Below are 24215 nucleotides of genomic sequence, written 5' to 3'. Positions count from 1 at the left end.
GTGTTAATTGTTTTAACTAATCTGAATAAGTAAATTGAATATTTTAAGCGTTTATTTGTTTGCTCTGTTTTGATATTTTTTGTGCATTTTCCGAGTAAATACACAGTAGAATCCACTGAGTTATTTTGAAGAAGCGTTACCGGAAGCGTTTTTTCACATTTACAGAGTGCATTGCGGTGCTGTTTCAACTCAAAATCGTGGAAATAATCAATTTTAAAATATCAAGTTTGCCTGCGCTCCAAATTGCAGTTTACATGTCTACCCTTATTTCGTTCGCTGCTCCGTAATCGACCGAAAACAACTGCCACACTCAAATTGTTGATGGGGAATTCATTGTTGCGCCATCTATACGTCACATACAGAAGCTCTATGTAACGCTTCTCGAAAAAACGCAACGGACTGAAGTTTACCCGGCAAAGGAATCGTTTGACGTTTAGCAAAGCTGCTGCCGCGCCGGCTGTATGCATTTTCTCCGTGTTCCGTCTCCGATCTCGATCTTTTGCGCGGTACGCATACGCATTTTAGCAAAATGTCTAGCAAGTGAGTAGAAATGGAACGGTTTTGATGATTCTGGCATCATCCGGTAAATATAACATGCATTAATCTCTCCCCCTTCTTCACACGCAGTCCCGGTTCCCCGGTGCAGTGCAGCCCGATCGTGAATCGGACGCTTGAGCTGAACCTAAATAGGAAGCGTTCGAAGGAATGCTTGCGATGGGGCACGGTGCACATACTGCTACTGTCCGTGGTGCTGTTTGACATTTCCAACAAGTGTTCGTACTCGTTTTCGAACCTATACTACGTGGAGTATGTCGCCGCGGCCATGCTGTCCTGCAGCATGGTGTACTACTACACCTGCTACTTTTACTACCTGTTCAGTGCGGAGCCCATCCGGGGCACGGAACAGCAACGGCGAATACTCAGGTTCGATGCAAACGATAGCTCGTTCATCACCACTCCGCTGCAGGCCAAGCAATCGGCCAGCGCGGACAACACGCCAATGAACGTGTCCACCTCACTGTTGCGGTCCTTTCACGAATCGAGCTTTTCGATTGCCTCGCCCCGCTGGGTGTTCAGCAGGGGCAGCCCACCGATGGAACCGGCCCGGCCACCGATGCTGTACGACCGCAACCTGTCCTATGAGGCGTCACCGAACGTCAGTGGCGGTTCGATCAAGTTTTCTCCTGCGCTGCGGAAGCTAGGCCCGCCGGGCGATACGATACTGGATGACAAATTTATGGAAACCTATGCACAGTGAGTAGCAATCCTTACGATGTGTTTGTGTGCTGTACTAAGTCCCATTTTAGTAAGTTCAATCTTTCCTACAGTGAAGCATCGATGGACAAGAGCAACCGATCGCAGAAGGAGCAAGCGAACAATACCGATGATTCGATGAACTCGTCCTTTGGTCGGTACCGGTTCAACGACATGTCCCACCTGCTCAAAACCTCCCTCTACCAACTGTCGTCCTCGGTGACGCCAAGCAAACAGCTGACGAAGGAGCTCGAGACGGGCCCGTACAATGCGTTTATCGATGGCAGTCCCGAGGGCTTGAAAAAAGTGTCCACCACGCAGCTGTCCACGTACGTGGGCAATCTGCGCATGTGGATCTCGCTGACGATATTGCAGCGCATCGAGGAGGAGATCAATATTGCCGATCAGGCATTCAAGAGCCGCGGCTTTGCTGACATTCAGATCGGCAATATCGGGCTGGAGCGGTTGAAGAAAACGGCCGAAAATCAGCAGCTGGTGTCGTTGTACATCCCGCGGCTACCGTTGCTGATACCGTTTCTGGAAATGTCCACCAATCAGGAGTATCTGGTGCAGCGTATCAAGGATCTTGCCAAGGGTAGCTGTTTGGCCGACTATCGGTGGAATTCCGGTTCGGCTTACAAGGGTATTAGCTGGGATGAACATCTGCCTACCGATTCGGCCGTAAGTAAACACACACACACACGCTGAGATGCCAATTTCCGGATGTTAATCGTTCTGGTTTTTGTAGATTATTTTCCACCTCTTCTGCACGTATCTGGATAGCCAGCTGCGTCCGCTGCCACAACCGGGAGGCCGTCCCTTCTTCAACCGCTACGTCGTAGTAGGCGACAAGAAGACGACCAAGGAAACACTTGCGGAAGTGAACACCAAAAATAAGGCCAAGTGTGCTATTCTGTACTCAAACCCCCTGAAGCCCAAATTTAACTTCGTTTCGGATGACAAAATTCACAGCTGTGCCTATGTAAGTAATCAGTAGAAGGCGGGAGTTAGAAATAATGGTAATTTTATTTGCACTCTTCCTCTCTCTCTCTCTCTATGTTTCGCTCTATTTTCTCTATAGGATCGAAATAATCTGTTCTACGTCATCATTCAATTTTTAATGTATATGAAAACCCACCACGAATGCTCACTGGAGGGCATTAATCTCGGCAGAAGTGGCATCAACATACTGTGCTGCATCGAAGACTAGAAGCGTGGCAGCGGACGCGCCATTTTATGAGTGTCGCGAAATCGTATTATGAAAGGTGTTCAAATCCGCCATCGTCATGGAAACGGGCGATTGGCGTACACGAAAGTATGCTCATACACGGACGAAATTGGACACACGGTACATGATAGGCTCGGTGGCTGTATCATGATGGTAAGTCCTTACATCTGGTAAGTCCAATACACACAACACAGAAATTAAATTCATTTGCTCGGATGAACTGTATTCAATTTTGTATATTAATCGCTTATTATCAACGGTTCGTTCGAAGATTGTGGTGTGTTATACATGACACAGTAAATATGTATAAGTTGTTGGTGAATCAATGGTGAATCATACTGCTTAGCGTTGAGATTAAAATTCCGACAAAACATACGTTCGTTGATGGAAAAAACACACAAATACAGAAATTGTCTATCGTGCTATCGGGCGCGAACTTTTCCCTTATCCGAATTGAAACAAATGGATGCATTTTAGCTTATACTAATGAACATACCTTTAAGGACTAGACAAATAACACTATGTGTAGAAGACGTGTAGAAAGTAAGCCCAACATCCACACAAACAGCAAACAATCGTGTACGTGTAAAAATGTAACTAAAACAATCCTCAATAACAAGCTACGTTAATAATGAGAATGGCGCTACAGTCAGGATGGGTTTGATTTTGATTCTCTCGATTTTTGTTGTTGATTTGTAATACAGGTTGATTTGTTTTTGCACTGGGACACAGGGATACATAAAGGCGTATGGTCAGCAACTAACCAATCTCACACGTGGTGGAATCGCATCGCATGAAATTACCGTTTCGAAAATGTACGTTACGAAGCGCGCAGTTTTAAATGTTTCCGTTTCAGCTTGGGTTAGATTTTATGCACCGTTGCTCTCTTTCACTCAGTGAGTTTTGTCGTAGGTGTTTTTGTGCCCATATCCGGACACATAGCCGGACTGGTCGACCATATCCTTTCGGCCGGCAATACCCTTGCCCTTGCCAGTTTCGTCGAACCGTTGCTTGTGCGAACCGGTGTACTTGGACGTGTCCGTAAGGCGAGCCACAGTTTCGGCCGCTTTTCCTGGCTGTAGAGTAGCAAAGAAGTGGATAAATTAAAAACACTAGTAAGTTATTTAAGTACTTGCATCTTATCTACGCACCGTTGCATTATGCACTCCGGGAGCGCCACAGTTTGCCATTTTGCTTTTGATTTCATCCAGCTCGACTTTCTTCGTTTTTGCCAGATCGTCCAGAAATTTGTTGTAGTCTTCGTACGTCAGCTTCATCGATTTTAGCTTCTTGAAGTGTATTCCCGTATCGGTGGTCGTTATCTTCTTATCAATAACCTGGAAGTGCAGTTTATATACCGGGTAGATTACATTTTTAATGCGTTTTTTTCTCTTAATATGCAACAAAAGCGACTCACCTTCGCTTGCTTCATCCACTTGTCGCTTTGCGAAAGCGTTAGATGTTTTCCATCCGACTTTGTATCACCAAACTTTGAGAACGCTTTAAACTGTTCCTTAAAGGCCGCGGAACAGACGGGCTTGGCTGGTGTCGCCGAACCGTTCGTTTCCTTTTCGGACGGCTTTGCCGGTTCTGCTGCACCCGGTTGGCCGCCGGCAGCCTGTTTAGCGTCGAGTGCCATTTCAGCCACCTCTACGGTCATCTTGTCTACGACGTCCGTACCATTCGGTGGTTGCGCTTCATCGGCCATGGTGTGGGAGCTGGCGCGGGATGAGATAGAAGAGAGAACACATTTCGCTTAATTTTAGTGTCTTCAAAGGGTAGTCTAATGTAGGTAACAAAACACGGGTATATTGCACACACCGATGAACTGCGACATGTGTGTACATCTTATCGGCAAGCTGTTTGTTTATGTTTGGCCCTCCAAAAATACGCAACCACTGCCCGGGTATGCGGATGGTACACTGTGCTGTGCTGTGTGTTACCGTTCAAGTAGTTAAGCAAGTACTGTCCCGGCTCGTCGTATCACGCAACGGGATGGGGCCCCCGGAAAAGGTAATTAGCACTCGCGCTGACACGATTGCAAATAACTAACATTTCATTTTGGTCTCCCCCTGCTTATGTCACTGTCGCTACAGTTTAACGTACAATAGAAGGCTCAGGTTTAGTTGTGCTAGGTTGTTGATTTGTTGCGATCCTTACAATACTTAATTTAGCAGATATTTCAATTAATGGTTTATCGTTTAAAATAGGAAATAAATTATCATTATTAAATAGTTGTAATACAATTCATACGAACGGATCATTTGGAATAACGGTTTAAAGTTTTAATTAGTTTGCCTTTATTGTTGCGCTTTATTTGAAGCTAACATGTGACTAAATCCGAAAAACCACACACAGCTGCATACCATATTGTGCCATCGAACGAAGTGCAACACTGGGCACTACATATCCGATCCGGATGCTTGCTTCATTAGGCGTCAAAGTGTAAACTGATCACATATGTATCATGTATTCGCGTACATTTGAGCGCCACCATAATTAGGATACAAGCTAACCACTGACCGCCGCTGGAAGTCCAAAATTATATTTATGAACAAGCAAGCAACAAGTGTAAACAAGTACAGAGTGGCGTGTGCACATGTGTGGTGGCACCCTGCATGATGCGATGATGGATCGACTGAAGGTAAGTGGCACGTTTGCAGCGTGTCAGACATTATTCGATGTGCCTTGCCCTGATACCACCCATGGTTGGCTGATGTTGGCCAATTAGCACCACCGACCGTTAGGCTATAATAGTCCGCCGCGCGTCAAAGTGTTGCTTCCTGACTAAGTACTACTACCCAGTGGAGCGTACGATGGAACCCACCTCCTTTACCTGTGTGATTTACCTTCCCGGTGTTTTCATAAATGGTTAATTTGATTCTATTACGTTTGAAGTTCAATTTATCAGTTCGAACGAACACGCAATTGCGCGCGGTTTGATGATAAAGATCGTGTAGCAATTATGGTTAAGCTATTGGGCCTACTGCATTCCCACCGGGACATTACTTGTGAGGAGTACTATTTTATCCATTTTTGAATGCAGATTTTCTGACATACCGGTTCATAGAGTGCAAAGAAAGCTGATTTTAAGCAAATAAGAACAATTTAAACATAAAATCACTGTCACCCAGAAGACGCTGAACTTGAGCATGAACCAGCACAAGGTAGATTGCAAAACAGTTAACTAAATATGTACCCAACGAAAAGAGAGGAATGGGAGGGAGGGAACAACCTTTACTTGCTGGGTATGATAGATGCTCTCTCTCCATGCGAAGCGCTAGATCGGCCGGGTGCTCTACTCATTCAAACGGACAAACTTCATTACATCATCGGCAGAAGCCACCCATCCCACCCAGCTCTCTCTCGGACTGTTGTAAAGTCCATGGTTTTGTGTAAAAGGGGAACCCACTATTGGGGCTTGCCATATGCTTGCCACTGTGTAGTCGTCGTCAACTAGCAGTGTGATATGTGCCTCCATACATCACTACCACCCGTTTCTTCTCCGGTGACTGCCCGCGGACGCTCAAGTTCGCCACGCTTTACGGTGGTCACCAAAACAAACAATATAAATTTAGATATTACTTCACTAATAGGATGGGGGGATGCAGCAAAGCAGCAAATGGCTGTGGAGAGCGTCAAATTATGCGAAAGCAGCAACTACATGGTGGAGGTGGTGATGGGCGGTCTTTTTTTTAGTGGTTCGCCGGACATCCTTTTGTGGGGGGTGTAATGAGAGAAAATTGAGGATTAATAGTTTTAGCAGATGACTTGAGAGAGAGAGACTTGACTCAACAGTTCCATGGTCCTTAAATGCGTTTTTGATTAACACGTTAAAACCTTCAATGGAATTGAAAAAAATCAGTTTCTAAAATACAGTTACCTCTTCACATCACCTCATGCCATACGTGTCTCCCCCATGCGGCCCAGTGTACCAGGGTGTGTATTTTCAATGTCAGCAATATGATGTCATGCGGAGGTAAAGCTGATATCGAAATACATGTTCGCAAAGCGGTGGTACGTGTCATTCGCAAGACAGGCGCGACCAATAAAAGTGGTAAATTGACCAAAAGCAACAACAGCAACAACAACAACTGAGAAGAACCTGTCCCGATTCTATTCGGGGCGGCAGCAGACATTTCGACTAGTACACAGCGGTTCAACAAGGGGTTAATAAAGTGGCGATAAGTTCGCATCGGAAAGATGATGATTGGAAGATAACAATCGGTTTTTGTAGGTCAAGTGACGGCAGCGGCAGGCTTGGGCGTTGGTGGGACACGGGGACGGAACATAACGCCGTTTGATATTGACCGTTTCGTTTGGATGCGATAACGAGTACAGTCTTTATCAAGAATATGCAATTAAAATTAAACTGCAATTATTTTTTCAATATAAAGTTTAAATGCATTCTGGTTGAAACAAAGCAAATTGATGCCCCATATTCTTAATGTTGAGATCATAGCAACCTCGCTAGCATGAACGTAGTTTAGTAGGCTTTGGTGAATTTATAGAATAAAATCAGTCGGTTATTTCCACTCGTTGAAACAAGAAGTTCCAATAGGTTATGGGCCCAGGTGCTTAGCGTTCGATCAGAAAATTCTTTTAATCAGAATAAATTGAGATTTTTCAAGATGGAGAGACTAGGAATTGCCAAACTAAATGGAAGCAATTACGGAACGTGGAAAACCAAGGTCGAGTTTCTGCTGATGCGAGAAGACTTGTGGCAATACGTGGTTGGAACAAACCCAGTTGCTACCCCCGAATCGAGTGCTGCTATTCCCGGATCAAGTGCTGGAACAGACACTACAGCTTGGAAAACCGGAGACCAGAAAGCTCGTGCGACGATTGGGCTTCTTCTGGAGGATAGTCAGTTGAACCTAATCAAGGACTCGAAAACGGCGAAGCAGACTTGGGAGGCCATTCGAAACCAGTATGAGAAGGTAACGTTGACTTCCGTTGTGTCATTGCTCAAGCAAATCTGCGACAAACGGTATACAGATGGCGAGGACATCGAACGGCACGTTTTCGAAATGGAGGAACTGTTTGAGCGGCTGTCGGTGGCAAATCATGAATTGGACCGAAAATTGCAGGTGGCAATGGTGCTACGTAGCTTGCCCGCATCCTTTGATACTCTCACGACAGCATTAGAGACGAGATCAGAGAGTGAATTGACACTTGAATTGATCAAATCCAAGCTAGTTGACGAAGTGACAAAAAGGGGAAATCGCAACAATCTGTGCGATTCTGTGCTTAAGGCTGGTAATGAAAAGCAGAAGAAAACCTTGTTGTGTAACTTTTGCCGAAAACCAGGTCACAAGCAGAAGCAATGTTGGGCATGGAAGGAACAACACATCGAGGAGACCAAATCCAACGAGCGGCCAGGAAAAAGTCGCTATCCGAAAGCGAAAACGGCTTGTCAGGATTCAGAAGCATCAGAATTCACATTCGCGGCTTCACAAAGATTCTGCGGACGTGATATGTGGATCATAGACTCCGGTGCAACATCACACATGTGCATCAAACCAGACTACTTTGTTTCGTTGGACCGTACAGTGAAGCAAAAAGTTTCCTTAGCAGACGGCAAGAAGATTGCCACAGAAGGAGTTGGTTCGTGCAGAGTGACGTGGATAACTCGAGAGGGTGAACAAAGCACTGTTCTCCTCACAGATGTGCTCTATGTTCCGCAATTCGAATCCAACCTTATATCGGTGAGGAAACTGACAGCCAAGGGAGTCAAGTTCATCTTTGATGAGGATGGGTGCCACATCCAAAAAGACAGCAAGGTGATTGCGGATACAATTATGTCCGATGGGATGTATAGGTTGCGCACAAAACAAGCTGTACTTAAGGTGAGTGACCATACATCTAATTGTTTACACACTTGGCATCGCATTCTTGGGCATCGAGATCCGGGTGCAATTCGGGACCTGGAGAATAAAGATCTAGCAACAGGGTGCTGTATCGAAGATTGCGAAAATGTCGTAACGTGTGAGTGTTGCCTAGAGGGTAAAATGGCACGGCTACCGTTTCCAAGGAAATCAGAAATTAGATCCAAGCAGCTGTTAGACATTATCCATACGGACGTGTTTGGACCAATGCGAACACCATCGCCCGGAGGTTGTCGTTATTTCCTTACGATGATAGACGATTTTTCCCGCTACACAGTAGTCTATTTTCTAAAGGAAAAATCGGAGGTTACAAAGCGAATAGCAGAATATGTTCGATTTGTAAAGAATCAGATCGGAAGAGCACCCAAGGTGATTCGATCAGATCAAGGTGGTGAATATAAGAATGAAGCTCTGGACCGTTTCTGTCGTCAAGAGGGCATCACTCAACAATTCACTACTGCTTACACGCCGCAACAAAACGGGATAGCGGAGCGAAAGAATCGGTCACTGGTGGAAATGGCTCGCTGTATGATTCTGGACGCACAGCTGCAGCATACGTATTGGGCAGAAGCTGTGAACACGGCCACATATCTACAGAACCGATTACCGACGAAACCTATTTCAAAAACACCATTTGAGCTCTGGACTGGAGAGAAGCCTGATCTCAGTCATCTCAAGATTTTCGGTTCGTGGGCATACGTGTGGATTCCACCGAACAAGCGATCTAAAATGGATGCAAAATCAAAAAAGATGTTGTTTGTGGGCTATTCTTTTGCACCACAAGGCCTACCGTTTCATCGATCCTGAAACATATAAAATAATCATGAGCAGAGATTGTCGTTTTCTGACACATCGGGAGGTTTGGGAAACCAAACCTTCGCAGGGAAGTATCGTTTCATACCCATTTTCTTCTCCGGCGATGAACAAAGCTGATGATGATCCCGTTATTGCAGCACCAGAAACAGGCAACGACGAGACTCCAACTACTACGTTCTCCGAGAATGATGGTGACCATGAAAACGATGAATGCAGCGATTTAGATTTTGATGGTTTTCAATCAGTAACATCTAACGATGAGTTCCAGAGCGATGTCGAATTCGATACCATCCGTCGTGAAAATATCTTGGAGTCTGAGGCAACTGGAACGCAGGAGGAGCTGGAATCATCTGGCGATCAGGAGGAGCATTTCGTCATCGAGGAAGTTTCTGTTCCAGCAGTTCGACGATCGGAGCGTACCACAAAGGGTATTCCTCCAGAGCGATACCAGGACACCGTGCGCATAGCAAACCAATTTCATGCGGAACCATGCACGTACAAAGAAGCAATAGCTAGCCCCGAACGTGACAAGTGGATGGCAGCTATGAAAGAAGAGCTGCAGGCGCATGAGGAAAATCGCACATGGGAGGTAGTTCGTTTGCCGCCAAACAAGAAGGCTATCGGAAACAAATGGATTTTCACGAAAAAGATGGATGAAAACGGGAACCTGATCCGCTACAAGGCCCGACTGGTAGCACAAGGATTCAATCAAAAATATGGGATTGATTATCATGAAGTTTTTGCGCCAGTCGTTAAACAAACCACTTTTCGAACTTTATTGAGTATCGCCGCTCGACGAGGAATGCTGGTGAAGCATATAGACGTGAAGACGGCGTACCTTCATGGAGAATTAGAAGAAACCATTTTCATGAAGCAGCCGATAGGTTTTAATAACGGAGTTAAAGATGACGTATTGAAAATCAGAAAAAGTCTTTACGGTCTAAAGCAAGCTGGAAGGGTGTGGAATACGAAAATCACCGAAGTATTGAAGATACTGGATTACATACCATCGGTAGCAGACCCATGCTTGTTTGTTAAAACTTCAAGAAAACAGAAGAAATCGTTCATATTACTCTATGTGGATGATATATTGATAATGAGCAACACGGAAGCAGAATATGAAGCTGTTCGTAAGCATCTTAAAAATAATTTTACCATTACGTGTCTTGGTGACATACGGCACTATTTGGGAATACGAGTGAGACGGTCAGGTGGACATTTTTTCCTGAACCAGAAGAACTATATAAAGAAAATAGCTCAACGATTTGGACAATTGAATTCGAAGCGATCTTTGATACCGATGGATCCTGGGTATCCGAACGCACAGCAGAAGGAGGAGGAAGCCATGCCTAGAAACGACGAGTTCCAGAGCCTGGTGGGTGCTCTTCTGTACGTCGCGGTGAATACCAGACCGGATATCGCCATTAGCGCTTCGATCCTAGGACGCAAGGTGAGTCTCCCAACGGAAGCAGACTGGACCGAAGCAAAAAGAACGCTACGTTATCTTCAGTCAACTGCGGAGTGGAGTTTGCGAATAGGTTCACCAGGATCACTAGAAGTGTACGTTGATGCTGATTGGGCTGGTGATAAGACGGACCGAAAGTCGAATACCGGTTTCGTGTTTCATCTCGGAGGACCAATCAGTTGGGCAGCTCGAAAACAACCATGCGTTACACTTTCGTCAACCGAAGCGGAATACGTGGCACTCTCCGAAGCCAGCCGCGAGTTGATGTGGTTAATGAAACTATTAAAGGACATTGATGAACCAGTTCCGACTCCGATAATAGTGCATGAAGACAATCAGAGTTGCATAGCAATGCTGAAATCTGTCAGTGATAGTAACAGGACGAAGCACATCGACACCAGATACAATTATGTTAAGGAGTTAGTGAAAAATGGTGTGATAGATATTCGCTATTGTCCCAGCGAACAAATGGTAGCGGATGTTTTAACAAAACCGTTAGCTCGCGTTAAGATGGAGCAGATGCGCCTACGACTTGGTTTAAAGCCAGCCGAGATTGAGGAGGAGTGTTGAGATCATAGCAACCTCGCTAGCATGAACGTAGTTTAGTAGGCTTTGGTGAATTTATAGAATAAAATCAGTCGGTTATTTCCACTCGTTGAAACAAGAAGTTCCAATACTTAAGGTGCCCCAACTGCTCATAAACACCCTGACTCCAGGATGAGTCATCCTGGAAAAAGGGGTTGGAAAAGTTACTCCTCACAAAGAAGAAAAAAAAAAGTATCCAAGTTGGGTGGTAAGGTGTGTATGTGGTTGTGCCCCACAACCACAACCTTAAAATCCACTTCTTGCTTTTCGCGTCTTTTCTCCTTCCTCCGTACTGACCTTTGACGGCGCACATTGCAGAAGCAAACATCGTCGCTTCGTCCTCCTTCAACCACAGTGTTGGTGCGCACTTTCCCTTTTCATGCGCATATATCCTTGGCAGGCTGAACGTAAACAAAGGCTCGTCACCAGCACTACCAGCAAGAAGTAGGCGACGAATCAGGACACTAAAATGGCGAACACAGAGGGACTGCGGTGGAGACGCATGACGAGGGCCGTTGCATGACATTTATATCATATATAAAACGGCTTCAGAGAATGGTCAGCTTCGTTTTCCTGGGGTGAAGGCAGGAACCATAAAAAAACGGAAAATCAAATCCAACACAGGTGGGCAGAAGGACCTTCGTGGGTTTGCGTTAGCGTTCCCTATTATCCGTTTGATGTTAGATTAAAATTCATTTAAATGAGCACCACTCGCGACGGTATTCCGTTGGACTGGTGAGCGCCTTTCCATTCAGTAAACCATTTGAATTGCATTTGGGGGGTTTTTTCCCCCTTGTCGATTGCGTGTGGTCACCACGTAACACGCTTTTAATCGTCTTCCCTCCCAAACAAAATGAAGGGTCTTCTTTGTCCACTGCAGACCACAATGTTCAGACTGGCAGACGATGGGGCCTGGTGAGGACAGCATTCCATTACTGTTGGCGCGGGTTCTACGACGGTAGGGCAAAAGTTGTACGCCGTGCCGATTCCGTATTGAGCGGAAATCACGCCCGTACCGCGCGCACGGCGGAAGTGCGACAATGCGCATGAACAATTATTGATCTGCGGCGGGCAGTGGGAGAACTCGCTGCGGGTACGAAGGGATATGTGGGCACGAATCTCACGTCATCATCACAACCAGAATCCTCCGCGCTCTCGAGATGAGGATGCGAGATGAATCTGGCCCTGCTGGATATGCATGTGTGTGTGTGTGTTTATGTAGTATGAAGAAGTTTTCGCTTTTTGGCCCGCTGCCAAAACCGATTTCACTTGCAGAATCATTTGAATATCGTTGCTTTTTTTGGGATACCACTCTCGTAAAACACAAAACGAGCGTAGTTTCAAACGTTTTTCTTTGTTTGCCTCTCCTGTTGCACGCACAGCAACATGGGTACTAGTTGTTGTCTTCCATTACCGAGCATCATAGTACACTTGGAAGTGCAAAATGGATGAATTTTCATTTACCTTCAAATAAGAACGCACAAGAAATATTTCGTTGAACTTCCTACTAATTCACGCAAACTAGTTACTTAAGATTTGATTCCGGTCTGGTACCACAAACAATGTTTCTACGCAGCGTTGTTTTTTGGAAATGAAGTGTTTTTCTTTCCTGTACAATTTTGTGCAAAACACGAGAACAGCTCTCTAACCGCTCTGACCGCAGGAACGCGCGCGCGAGACTAAAACCTCGAGAGACGCGCTATGTATACTATACGTACGTGTGAACGACGCGCGGCACGGTACTAGCGCGCTCGGGCTGCTAAAGATAACGTGCTCACAGCATGCGTTGGAACGGCAAACGAAACGAGCGGGCACGGTACCAAGTGTGTCAAACGTGGCAGCGCCCCAGTAGGATATATTGGGATGCAACAGACACCCTGGAATCGTAATTGAGATTTGGATGAAAATGAAATGAAAAAAATCGGCCTAAAATATGGATTTTGAATGCCATTTGAGTACTTTAGAATAATATCAAAATTATTATGATGATACATTTCAACGAAATATCGACAGCCGAAAAGCTCACACTACACACTGGGCATGAAACTGTGAGGCCACCGTATACCTTCTAGAAATGCCTCTTTAGTATTGTATGTTTGATGTTCGACACCCTTGCTAAGACCATGAAGAGCAATGCGACCCGTTGATGAGTGCATTATTTCCTGTTTTTTTTTTTAATTTAAAGAATGTTTTTCTAAAAATGTTTCACTAATCTATTCGATAAAAAGTATTTAAATGAATGTTTATCTTAATCAGTTATCATTTGCGGTTTAGGCATGACACATTTTACGTATCTAAAGATAATTCCGTAATCTTTACTTACAAAAAATAAGCCGATTTTGTTTATATCTATGCGTGTGTCCCTATGGGACTACTGAGGGTGAAATTTTGAAACGAATAAAAATCAATTCAACTATCCAATTTATTTGATGAAGTGTGAAGATCGTGTTAAAACCGCACGGAGGGTAACATGTAAGTACAAATACAAGTTCATACCACAATGCTTGCTTTGACTATCCCGGGTCAATTTAGCTGGTTTGGCTGGGCAACTCCGACTGGGTCCTACAACATTCATCATTTACTGTTTGTGCATGTAGCATCATCATCATTTGCCTTTCCACTCGCATCTGCTAATTCTATAAGCGCCTAAAAAATCGTAATATTTCATACTGTTGCTGCAAATACCAACCCACCGATGGGGCGAAACAAAAGCGATTTGCGAACTCTGTACGCATGTGTGTGTGGATCGCAGCATGTGTCGCTCGTGTGTACCTTTTATTTTCCTCTTCGTGGCATTAGTGGAACACATTCAGTAACTTTTCGCTTGATCAACTAAACAACAATGACGCTCTCGACCGATTTTTTAAGCCTTCACCTTGCCGCCATCGTCGTCCTTCGCGCTGGGCTCCTTCTCCTGGCCCTTCTCCTTGTTCCAGCTGGCCAGCCCGTCCGGCAGCGTAGTATCCTCCTCGAACGAGCCCGTACCCTCCACGAACTCCTCGTACGTCGACTTCTCCGGGAATGGGCGCTTGCCGAGCAGCTCGATCATGTCGTCGCGGCTGAGAATTTCGTTCTTGAGCAAACGCTCCGCCACCTTCTCCACGTCGGCCCGGTGCTTCGTTAGCAGCGCTTTCGTTCGCACGTACGCCCGGTCGATCAGGGCGCGCACCTCCTCGTCGATGATTTGGGCCGTCTGTTCGGAGTACGGTTTCGCGAACATCGGATCGCCCGGCTGCGAGCTGTCGAAGCTCACGTTGCCCACCTTCTTGTTCATGCCGAAGCGCGTAATCTGCGCGTACGCACTGTCGGTGATTTTCTTCAGATCGTCCTGCGCACCGGTCGTGATGCGCTCGAAGAAGATCTCCTCCGACACGCGGCCCCCGAGCGTCATGCACATGCGATCGTACAGCTGCTCCGTCGTCAGCAGGTACTGATCCTTCGGCAGGTACTGGGCGTACCCGAGACCCTTGCCGCGCGGAATGATCGACACCTTCAGCAGCGGATCGGAGTGCTCGAGGAACCAGCCGCACACGGCATGGCCCGCCTCGTGGTACGCCACCGTGCGCTTCTCCTCCGGCGACAGCACGTTCGTTTTCTTCTCCATGCCCGCGATCACGCGCTCGATCGCCTGCTCGAAGTGCTTCATCACGATCGATTCGTTCAGATCGCGCGCCGCAATCAGGGCGGCCTCGTTACAGACGTTCGCGATGTCCGCCCCGGTGAAGCCGGGCGTCAGGGCGGCCATCTTGCGGGCCAGATCCGTCTTGTCCAGGTCGGTCTTGAGCGGGCCCAAATGCACTTTGAAGATGGAAGCACGCCCCTTAATGTCCGGGGCGGGCACGTAGATCTGCCGATCGAAGCGGCCCGGTCGCAGCAGCGCCTTGTCGAGGATGTCCACCCGGTTGGTGGCGGCCAGCACGACCACATTCGTGGTCGTGTTGAACCCGTCCATCTCCACCAGCAGCTGGTTCAGTGTGTTCTCCTGCTCCGAGTGGCCGCCGAAGCTTTTGCCGCCGCGCTTTCGTCCGACCGCATCGATTTCGTCGATGAAGAGAATGCACGGCGCGTTCTTGCGGGCCATGGCGAACATGTCGCGTACGCGCGACGGTCCCACGCCGACAAACATTTCCAAAAACTCCGACCCGGACACGGTAATGAAGGGTACGTTCGCTTCCCCTGCCGTGGCCTTCGCGAGCAGCGTTTTACCCGTACCGGGCGGTCCGGTCAGCATGGCGCCCTTGGGTATCTTGGCACCGAGATCGATGTATTGCTGGGGGTTTTTAAGGAAGTTGACAAACTCCATAATTTCGATCTTGGCCTCCTCGCAGCCGGCCACATCCCTAAAGCAGTGAGGGAGAGGGTAAGAGAGTCCACCATTAGAATTGATAGAGTATTTCATCATCCTTTTAAGCTTCTTCCTACTTGAATCCGACGTTGATTTCATTAGCATTGATTAGCTTGGCGGTCGATTGCATGACGCCACCGAACAGACCTCCACCGCGGCGTCCGCCCCGACCACCGCCCATCATCTCGGACGAGCGGCGCATCATGTAGACGAGGAACCCGATGATGAGCAGCGTCGGCAGCAGACCCGTTAAGCTGGACGCTTCCAGCTCGCTCCGATAAATGACCGGCACAAAGTTCACCGGCTCGATGTTCATGTCCGTCTGCACACTCTCCAGGTTGCGCTCGAACGAGTCCACGCTGCCAATGTTGAACCAGAGAATGCCCTGCAAAATGGAGCGGTAGGAAAGAATACGGTGTACCGTTAGTGTTCCTGCCTTTTTGAGTTTCGGTAATGTGCATTGCATTCGTACCGATGAGTCTGTAGCATTGCCGGGCGTTAGCTTAACGCGGACCCATTTTTTGTTAACCACTTCCAGCTTGTCGACGATACCGCGAGCGAGGTAGCTGAAACGAGGCAAACATACTTTACAATTACAAATCCGCAAAGAAATCATCTAGCTCGCGCGGAACCGTACTTGTTCACGAATTCCTTCCACGCAATTTCTTTGTATCCCATCTCGAAGAAAGCGATCGCCGATATCAATGCAACACCGGCCAGCGCACCAAACATCAGCATCTTCTCCTTATCGCCCTCTTCACCGCCGCCGATGGGTCGGCCGGATCCGCCACTGCCGCTGGAACCACCCTTGCCTCGGGCCGGCTGTGGCGAAAACATGCCCAGATTCCAGTCGTTCTTGCGTGACGTTGCACCGGGCGGTGCGTTGGACTGGCTGGCGGACTGTTCGGCAGCACTGCTGCTGCTGCTGCTGCTTCCATCTTTGCTGGTCCCACTTTCACCTGCCTTGTTGGCCTGTTTCGCCTGCTGTGCGCTAGCGGCGCCGGGTGGTTTGAAGTACTTCTCGAACCCTTTCGGTGGCTTCTCGCAGAACACCTGTATGCGATGCAGGAACTCGTTCCACGTTTTGTTGCTTCTCGACTGTAGGTAGCTTAGGCTGCGAATGATCTGTTGAGAAGGAAGGAAGGTGTTTTTAATTGAACGCTCGCACGAAAGCGTTTGTGCATTCACTCTTCTACCACTTTTCCCGTTCTACCTGTTCACAGTCGGGCCCGTTCACGGTACGGTGCGGTCTGTTCAGCCCGACCAGCACGGATTCGAGCTTTTTGGCCGTCGTCAGGACACGGTATGCCATCTTTCTGCGGTTGCTGCGGGTTGCTCTACACTATTAGCGCACTCATGCAGGGTCACAATCGTTTAGGCCAACCTCGGAAAAGTACGATAAACCATAATACACTTTATTACACAATCTTCGCAATTCCTCTTGCACTGCGTGTGTTGACGAAATTCAGCTTACAAGTTTCTGGTGCGTGTGAGGAGGGTGATGAAAATTGTTAGGGTGGTTCTACACGGAGCGCAATTGCTGCAGAGAAGTGGTTTGAGTTTCACTATTTTTACTGATTTTGTAAGTTTTCGAGCTGAAGAATGTAGTTAAAACGAATTAGAGGCAATTTTTAACTTTTGTGTAATTCCAAATGATGCAATATAAGTTATTTAAGATTTCTTTATTGGTGCAACTTCATTGCTGCACACAAGAACGCAGCGTGTAAATGTACCTGTCTACACAGCTGTATCTTCGTGACAGATGTCGGTCGTATGTGTGTGTGTCATTGCTTACCGTTGACAGCCGGCTAGCTTCCCAGGTAGCAATCAACAAACAACGTTTTTGCAAGATGTAACAAGAATTTATGAAATAAAAAAAAGGGACTTTCTCTATACGCACAAATTTTACCATTTTTTATTAGGTTACAAGTGTTGTTGAAATATATTTTTTAATTTATTTTTATAAATAATTGGAGCCGATTGGCATCATGCGCCTCTGTTTAAATATTAAATGGTTGTCTCCTAAACAAGGTTTTCAGTGTTAACAGGTATGCTTGTAACAGTGTTAACAGGTATGCTGATTTGTATGCTCTCTTGTACAACTACTCTATTTTCTAATATCCTTTTAAATTATTGAATAGAATTTCATAATTCATTGAGAAACCCCTTCTATGAAAACGTTTCTAATTTTGTTCTCAAAATACATTACACAAACCGGCAACACTGCCAGGGCGATGTTATTTTTCAGTCATATGTTACGAAGCAGCATGCAAAGAGGAATAGGAAAAAGAGCCTGCGAAATGCGGGAGCCACAAGGCGAAGCTAGTGGGCTCAGCATAACGACCGTGTTTTGTTACTGAAGAGCCACCATCCATCACCGTCCTACGCCACACCCGGATCAGCTACGAAAATCCCCCTCAAAACTAGTTTTACAAACGCTTCCGCGTTGGGCAGGGACTCCTGTGATTGTTGTTTGTCGTTTTGTTCTGCGCGCTTCATCAAGCCTGTGTACCTGTGTAAAGCCGGGTGGTTGGAGATACCGAAAGTGGGAGAGTGAGAGAGACAGAGAGAAATTGAACAAACGGGTGCGAAAGTGCGAACCGCCGAACCGGAGGAACCGGAAGTCGAACCCGTTTGAAACCGTCGAGGCGCCCTTCCACCGAGAGGATGGTGATATCGGCGGAACATGAGCGCAACGGCATTGCCGACTTCTTCACGCAAGTCGATCCGGAGGTGCGCAAGGTGACGCTTGCGATCGGGAACATCATCTCGAAGAACTCCATCAAAGAGATCACGTTGGAAAGTATGTTATGGAAGGGAAAGAGGGTGAGGGTTGAAGGGTTGGTGGGCCGCACTGCTATGATATCTCGCTTATCTATCAATCGGATGGAGCATGAGTGGCAGTTCGTATGATTTATGGCGATTGGGGGGATTTGCAGAATAATTAAACAGAATTGGCCAGTACTTAAATCCAACCAATTGCTCGGGCACGATAAGCAATGTGCAGCATTGCATTGAAACATATCGATTTATGCATTTATCGGTGCTTTCGTTGCAGAATCGTTAAACGTAATGATGGAACATTGTCGCGATGCGGGAACGCTGCTGGCAAAGAATATCGTCAAGTCGGAGTACCTCTACAAATACCTGCAAAGCTACAACATTAGTGTACAGCCGGACAGCTCGAAAGCCATACTGATCGAGCACTGTTTGCAGCTGTGGAGAAGGAAGTACGGCGGTTCCACCGACGCAGGGTACGTGCCATCGTCCAGCGACAACCCCGGTCCGTCATCCTCCGCACCGTACGCATTTCCATCCACCTCTGCCGACTCGAGCTGTTCCAGTGGCACCACGCTGCAAAACCACATCGATAACTATAACGCCCTGGCGGCCTCCTCGAACGGAGTGTTTTTCAGCGAAAACACGAACGGCCCCGGGGACGATTCGGACACGGAACCGCCCGGGCTCGAGCAGTATCCGGTGAATCTGCTCGCGCTCGACTACACCGTCTGGTTCTTTCTCAAGTGGAATCGCAACTCGCTGGACGAGAGCGCATTCTGGCACGATGCCAACTGTACCGTGATGCTGGAGATCAGCGAAACCCAGCAGGGCACGGAGCAGGTGTGCGGTCCGCAGGACATCATCAACCTGATACTGAGCCTCAAGTTCCAGTACAGCTTTCAGCTGGTGCCGAACATCATGTTCGATGGCTGCCAGGGCCGGATAATGGAGTCGGGCGTGCTGGCACTGTCGTGCGGCGTCGTGTACAACAACCAGCCGGGGCCGGAGGGCCGGTTCGTGTGTTTGGGCGAGTTCGAAACGCTGATCGGGCTGAGGCGCGACCCGATGGAGAACAACAACTGGAAGATACGGATGCTGAAGCTGTACATACGGTACAAAAAGGTGGACAATCTGCCCGCGCTGGCAAACAGTAAAATGCTCAACAACTGTCTTATGATACCGCTCACGATGGACATTGTGTAGAGGTGTGTGTGGAGGAGTGAATGCTCCTCACGCCTCAAAGGTGTGCAAAATGTGGCTTTCCGGTTTAGTGTCGGAAAAGTGGGATTTCTAGCCATACCGTACGAAGTATGTTCTTCAATGTGTCCAACAGCGACAGGTGCCTTACATTAGTTAAGAACGTTGTAGATATAGGTCAAAATTTTAACAATAAATGTATTTTGGATAAAGCGCTTCGCTTTATTTTAGATGAACAGAGTTTATAAAAAAGTGTTTAAGATGTAAGTGTTTATTTCCTGCGATTTTTAAACATGCAAGAAAGGCGCGAGCAGAAATCAAAATTATCAAACGGTAAACAAATGGTTGTCTGTCGGCGATGAATTCGCGATGGAGCGGAACTGTCAAATCTGACGTTCGCGAGCAGAGATTCACCAACACAGCAAACGGGCAAACATTATTTACATTTACCTCCGCCGTATTGAAAATGGACGGAACCTTGGAAGATTTGTTGTCGTTCAAAGAGTTTCCGCTGATGAACGAAGCTAGCGGAAGCGGCAGTGCACAAATCAACATCAATTCACCGCAACGATCATTCCTCAGTCCCGACGAACCGTCGTCATCAGCAGACCAGGATGGAAGTCCGACGGGTAGGTCTTGTCTCTCTTACGCGGCACATCCAATTGCCCTCGCACGTCCGCTAATGAATCAATAACACTGTCTCACACAATACAGGCACTACCACGGCAAAGCCAGGCGGCTCGATTTTCAGCCTCGAGTACTATCAACAGTTTTTCAACGTGGACACCATGATCGTGGTGGACCGGATTGCCACCTCGATGATACCGAAACGGGCGCCCGTCAATTACCTGAAGCTGAACATTGCCACGAATCCGGATCTGTATGGACCGATCTGGATTGTGCTGACGTTGGTACGTTGGGTGATGCGTTGGGATGCACGTTTGTCAACCCTCTTTACTTACTGGCTTATTTGTGCGTCAGATTTTCACCATCGCTATTTCGGGCAACATGGCAAGCTATCTGCAAAATACGGGAAATCATCAGTGGCGGTACAATTTCCATCTGGTTTCCTATTCGGCCACCGCCATCATCACGTACGCGCTGCTGGTTCCCGCCGCACTGTGGGCCTTCCTGCAGTGGAGTGTGCGTGGGACCGAGCTGAACATGGAAGAGGATGAGGAGGAGCAGGTAGAGATTGAGCCTACCACACCGAGTCTGCTATCGCTGGTCTGCGTTTATGGCTACTCGCTAGCAATCTACATTCCAGTGTCCGTACTCTGGACCATACAGGTCGGTAGGGAGGGGAACGTTGCGAAGGTGAACCGATTGCGTTGAATGAAACATTTCTCACCTTTTTCCCCAGGTTTCACTGTTCCAGTGGCTACTGGTCATCACCGGTGCATTTCTGTCCGGATTTGCGCTGCTAACAATCCTGATGCCGGCAGTGAGAAAGTCAAGGTATTCGATTCTCATCGTGCTCGCGATCGAACTGGCACATTTTGCACTGGCAGCAGGGTTTATGCTTTACTTCTTCCACGCACCGGATGTAGAAACGCCTGCGGAGGTAGCGCCATCGCTGCACAAAGTTACCACCAGCGTGGTAGTCAATGCGACGATGCACAGCAAGAGTGCTTAATGTGTGGATTCACGTTGTGCTTAGGATAATATGCTGATTGTTGGAATGCTTACGAAGAATTAGATATTCAAGATGTAATTAAATAAATTGCTTAGGCATAAGAAGCTCCTACCGACGAATTTGAATCTTATCACTCACCTTGAGAGCTTATAGAATGGAAAGAAATGTATTAATTTGCTCATATATTTGAAACCAAAAAATTTTTTAAACAAAAAAGTTAATTTATTTAAAAAAAAAAAACTACAAATGGTTTAAAACGGCCAACTTGATAATGTTTTGGTGGGTAATGAAGGAATTTAAAACTAGCCGCGGCTCTGGCCTGCTGTCATTGCGATTGCTTGTTTACTTTCAGTTGTCAGTGTGTGTGGTTTTGCTTTTGCCGGAAAGATCAACTCGTTTTGTTGGTCAATTGCTAATTATCGCCGATATTTTCAGTGTTTTTTGTATATAAACCATTATATTCTAGCTTATCAAAATGGTGATCGCGATCGGATTCGAAGGTAGTGCCAACAAAATTGGCGTCGGAATCGTCCGGGATGGCGAAGTGTTGGCGAACGAGCGTGAAACGTACATCACCCCGCCCGGTGAAGGTATTTTCCTATTATTTTGCACTATTCAAAAGGAAATATTTCACATCAACGTTCCCATTCCATTGCTTTGAAGGTTTTCTACCAAAAGAAACGGCACAGCATCACCGGTCCCGGGTGCTGGACATACTGAAGCGAGCGCTGGACGTGTCGGGCATAGCGCCCGACGAGATCGATGTCGTGTGCTACACGAAAGGTCCCGGTATGGCACCGCCCCTACTAGCGGTGGCCATCGTCGCTAGAACGATAGCGCAAATCTGGAACAAACCGATACTGGGGGTGAACCATTGCATCGGGCACATCGAGATGGGCCGGCTGATAACGAAAGCCGTTAATCCCACCGTACTGTACGTGAGCGGCGGCAACACGCAAATCATTTCGTACGCCTGCAAACGGTACCGCATTTTCGGCGAAACGATCGACATTGCGATCGGCAACTGTTTGGATCGATTTGCACGCATCATCCACCTTTCGAATGACCCGAGCCCGGGATACAACATCGAGCAGATGGCGAAGAAGGGCAAAAACTATGTCCCGCTGCCGTACTCGGTCAAGGGTATGGACATGAGCTTCTCGGGCATACTTTCGTTCCTGGAGCAGAAGGCACGCCCGAAGAGGAAGCAGCAGAAGATGCAAACCAAGGCAACGGAGGAGGAAAAATGGACCGATGAGGATCTATGCTTTTCGCTGCAGGAGACGCTGTTTGCGATGCTGGTGGAAACGACCGAACGTGCCATGGCGCATACCGGCTCGGCCGAGGTGCTCATAGTCGGTGGCGTTGGATGCAACGTGCGCCTGCAGGAGATGATGGGCATAATGTGTGAGGAGCGCGGTGCCAAGCTATTTGCGACCGACGAACGATTCTGTATCGACAACGGAGTGATGATAGCGCACGCCGGCTGGGAAATGTTCCGCAGCGGATCGCGCATGGCGTGGAACGATGCGACCATTACGCAGCGCTTCCGGACGGACGAGGTGGAAGTCACGTGGCGTGACGATTGATCAACGACAATGATTTCTTGTTCGAATAAACGGATTGCTTGTGAGCTTGATTAGAGACTATATTTCAATGCACGTTACAATTCACAGCCAGCGTACAGACTAGGGCTGGCCGGTTTGCCGATGTTCATCGCAACCTCAACCGTTGGCTGTTCGCCTTCCTGCGCCACGCGGTACCTGCTTTCCCGGCCGGCCTTTAGCTTGATCGGAACTTTCGGCGCAGGTTTACCCGTCTCGCGCGCAATGAACTCTTGCAGCAGTGGCGGTAGATCGATCTCGCGCGGGAATATCTTTTCCGCCCGGTCGACCAGCTTGCAGTACGATGCTTCCTCGTGTTTTGACAGCAGCCGGTAGTCCGCCTTGTAGGACACACTTTCGATCTGTACCAAGTTGGGGCTTTTTTGGCCTCGGAACGTTTTCTCCACCGTAACGCGCACCTTTCGGGCCGGTTCCTGTTAAGAATCAAGCAGAGGCGATTGGGTCATAACGAAACGCTGCGTGGAAACGATGGATCACCCAAAACAAGTCCTACCTCGTTTGGCAGTGCTTCGACTTTCACTATTTTCATGAAGCTCGGTTCCGGGTATCGTTCGAACATGCTCCTCACGACGATCCGTCCAACACCGAAGTTCTTCAGATTTCCCACAATCTCCCACAGCGTTTTGCCGCGGAAATCCGTTGTCCGACCAATGTACTTTATCGTGGCCATCCTTTCACGGGAAGAGTTCCGTATGTTATGCAAACGGCGTGTTTACGTTTCTCTGACTTTACGTGTGTAGAACGCAGGTAGGTAAAGAAGGTGCGCTCTCACCAATACATCAACATAACGCACTGACAGTTGCGAGCAAAGTGGAAACATAACCCCAAACTGCCCACAGTATTGGGATAGATTCTCTTGGATGTGCTGCGGAGAGTGTTGTGATGACTGTGGTAGATATTTAATTTGTGTGTAAAATTGTGTAAATCTAGAGTGGCATAATTCATCTAGGGTGTAGGAAAATTCCGAACATGTAATGATCATTATGGCAATGGTAAGTTATTGGTAAACATTTTCGATGGTTGTATTGAATGTTTTCCGCTTATCCTAGAGAGAAACCATTAAAAACCAAGCAAGTACCTTTGCTGTGAAGATTTGGTTATTTAGCCAGGCGTTTGAGCGTCACAAAACTGTTGTGAGTGTCATGCAAACATAGTCCAAGAATCCGATCTCATTCGGGAGTATTTTAAGAGACGCAAACTTCTACTCTCCTCACAAAGGTGCGCTCCTCATTTGGCTCAGATTGGCGGTTCGTTCGGTTACTAGATGTGGTGTTGAGGGAGCACTTCCTTGGCTCTCTGAGTACTACATCGGAAACCGTTTCGAAACCACTGACTTTGATCTTCTGCAAGTCAACTTGGATGTAATTACGCCGTCCATTTGCTACGGGTGTTTCG

General features: G+C 47.4%; 7 protein-coding genes across 9 annotated transcripts; 4 read left to right on the top strand and 3 right to left on the bottom strand.

The window, feature by feature from the left end:
* Positions 1–405: 405 nt before the first annotated feature.
* LOC120895483 (transmembrane protein 209) lies at positions 406–4732 on the top strand. Of its 2 annotated transcripts, XR_005738330.1 has the most exons (6): positions 406–540; positions 628–1254; positions 1308–1935; positions 2003–2236; positions 2336–4495; positions 4579–4732. XR_005738330.1 is itself a non-coding variant. In XM_040298930.1 (5 exons), the coding sequence occupies exons 1-5, from the start codon at positions 530–532 to the stop codon at positions 2462–2464; spliced, it is 1608 nt and encodes a 535-aa protein (XP_040154864.1). In that variant the 5' UTR covers positions 406–529; the 3' UTR covers positions 2465–3134. The 2 variants fall into 2 exon arrangements, 1 of the variants encoding a protein (XP_040154864.1); XM_040298930.1 differs by lacking the exon at positions 4579–4732 and having other exon boundaries at positions 1329–1935; positions 2336–3134.
* LOC120895493 (tubulin polymerization-promoting protein homolog) lies at positions 2694–12942 on the bottom strand. Of its 2 annotated transcripts, none has more exons than XM_040298951.1 (4): positions 12701–12942; positions 3900–4200; positions 3634–3819; positions 2694–3558 (listed from the first exon to the last, which is right to left on the bottom strand). In XM_040298951.1, the coding sequence occupies exons 2-4, from the start codon at positions 4188–4190 to the stop codon at positions 3376–3378; spliced, it is 660 nt and encodes a 219-aa protein (XP_040154885.1). In that variant the 5' UTR covers positions 4191–4200; positions 12701–12942; the 3' UTR covers positions 2694–3375. The 2 variants fall into 2 exon arrangements, with proteins under 2 accessions (XP_040154885.1, XP_040154877.1); XM_040298943.1 differs by lacking the exon at positions 12701–12942 and adding an exon at positions 4304–4414.
* A 698-nt stretch (positions 12943–13640) lies between these two features.
* LOC120895474 (AFG3-like protein 2) lies at positions 13641–17296 on the bottom strand. The gene is made up of 6 exons (XM_040298915.1): positions 17056–17296; positions 16795–16965; positions 16219–16706; positions 16054–16147; positions 15659–15966; positions 13641–15576 (listed from the first exon to the last, which is right to left on the bottom strand). The coding sequence occupies exons 2-6, from the start codon at positions 16891–16893 to the stop codon at positions 14100–14102; spliced, it is 2466 nt and encodes an 821-aa protein (XP_040154849.1). The 5' UTR covers positions 16894–16965; positions 17056–17296; the 3' UTR covers positions 13641–14099.
* A 442-nt stretch (positions 17297–17738) lies between these two features.
* Positions 17739–19795, top strand: LOC120896957 (uncharacterized protein C3orf38 homolog). The gene is made up of 2 exons (XM_040301495.1): positions 17739–18384; positions 18640–19795. Exons 1-2 carry the CDS (start codon positions 18249–18251, stop codon positions 19563–19565), a joined length of 1062 nt encoding a protein of 353 aa, XP_040157429.1. The 5' UTR covers positions 17739–18248; the 3' UTR covers positions 19566–19795.
* A 157-nt stretch (positions 19796–19952) lies between these two features.
* Positions 19953–21314, top strand: LOC120893349 (protein YIPF1). Its single transcript, XM_040295163.1, has 4 exons — positions 19953–20188; positions 20274–20470; positions 20541–20849; positions 20923–21314. Exons 1-4 carry the CDS (start codon positions 20026–20028, stop codon positions 21193–21195), a joined length of 942 nt encoding a protein of 313 aa, XP_040151097.1. The 5' UTR covers positions 19953–20025; the 3' UTR covers positions 21196–21314.
* Positions 21315–21533: 219 nt separating this feature from the next.
* On the top strand, positions 21534–22834 carry LOC120893638 (probable tRNA N6-adenosine threonylcarbamoyltransferase). The gene is made up of 2 exons (XM_040295644.1): positions 21534–21785; positions 21859–22834. The coding sequence occupies exons 1-2, from the start codon at positions 21671–21673 to the stop codon at positions 22782–22784; spliced, it is 1041 nt and encodes a 346-aa protein (XP_040151578.1). The 5' UTR covers positions 21534–21670; the 3' UTR covers positions 22785–22834.
* LOC120893640 lies at positions 22823–23543 on the bottom strand. Its single transcript, XM_040295646.1, has 2 exons — positions 23314–23543; positions 22823–23233 (listed from the first exon to the last, which is right to left on the bottom strand). The coding sequence occupies exons 1-2, from the start codon at positions 23488–23490 to the stop codon at positions 22859–22861; spliced, it is 552 nt and encodes a 183-aa protein (XP_040151580.1). The 5' UTR covers positions 23491–23543; the 3' UTR covers positions 22823–22858.
* Positions 23544–24215: the final 672 nt, after the last annotated feature.

This window comes from Anopheles arabiensis, chromosome 2, assembly GCF_016920715.1.
Source record: "Anopheles arabiensis isolate DONGOLA chromosome 2, AaraD3, whole genome shotgun sequence".
Lineage (NCBI taxonomy): Eukaryota > Metazoa > Arthropoda > Insecta > Diptera > Culicidae > Anopheles > Anopheles arabiensis.
Note: the sequence above shows the minus strand (reverse complement) of the source record. Positions and strands in the feature narration are given on the sequence as shown.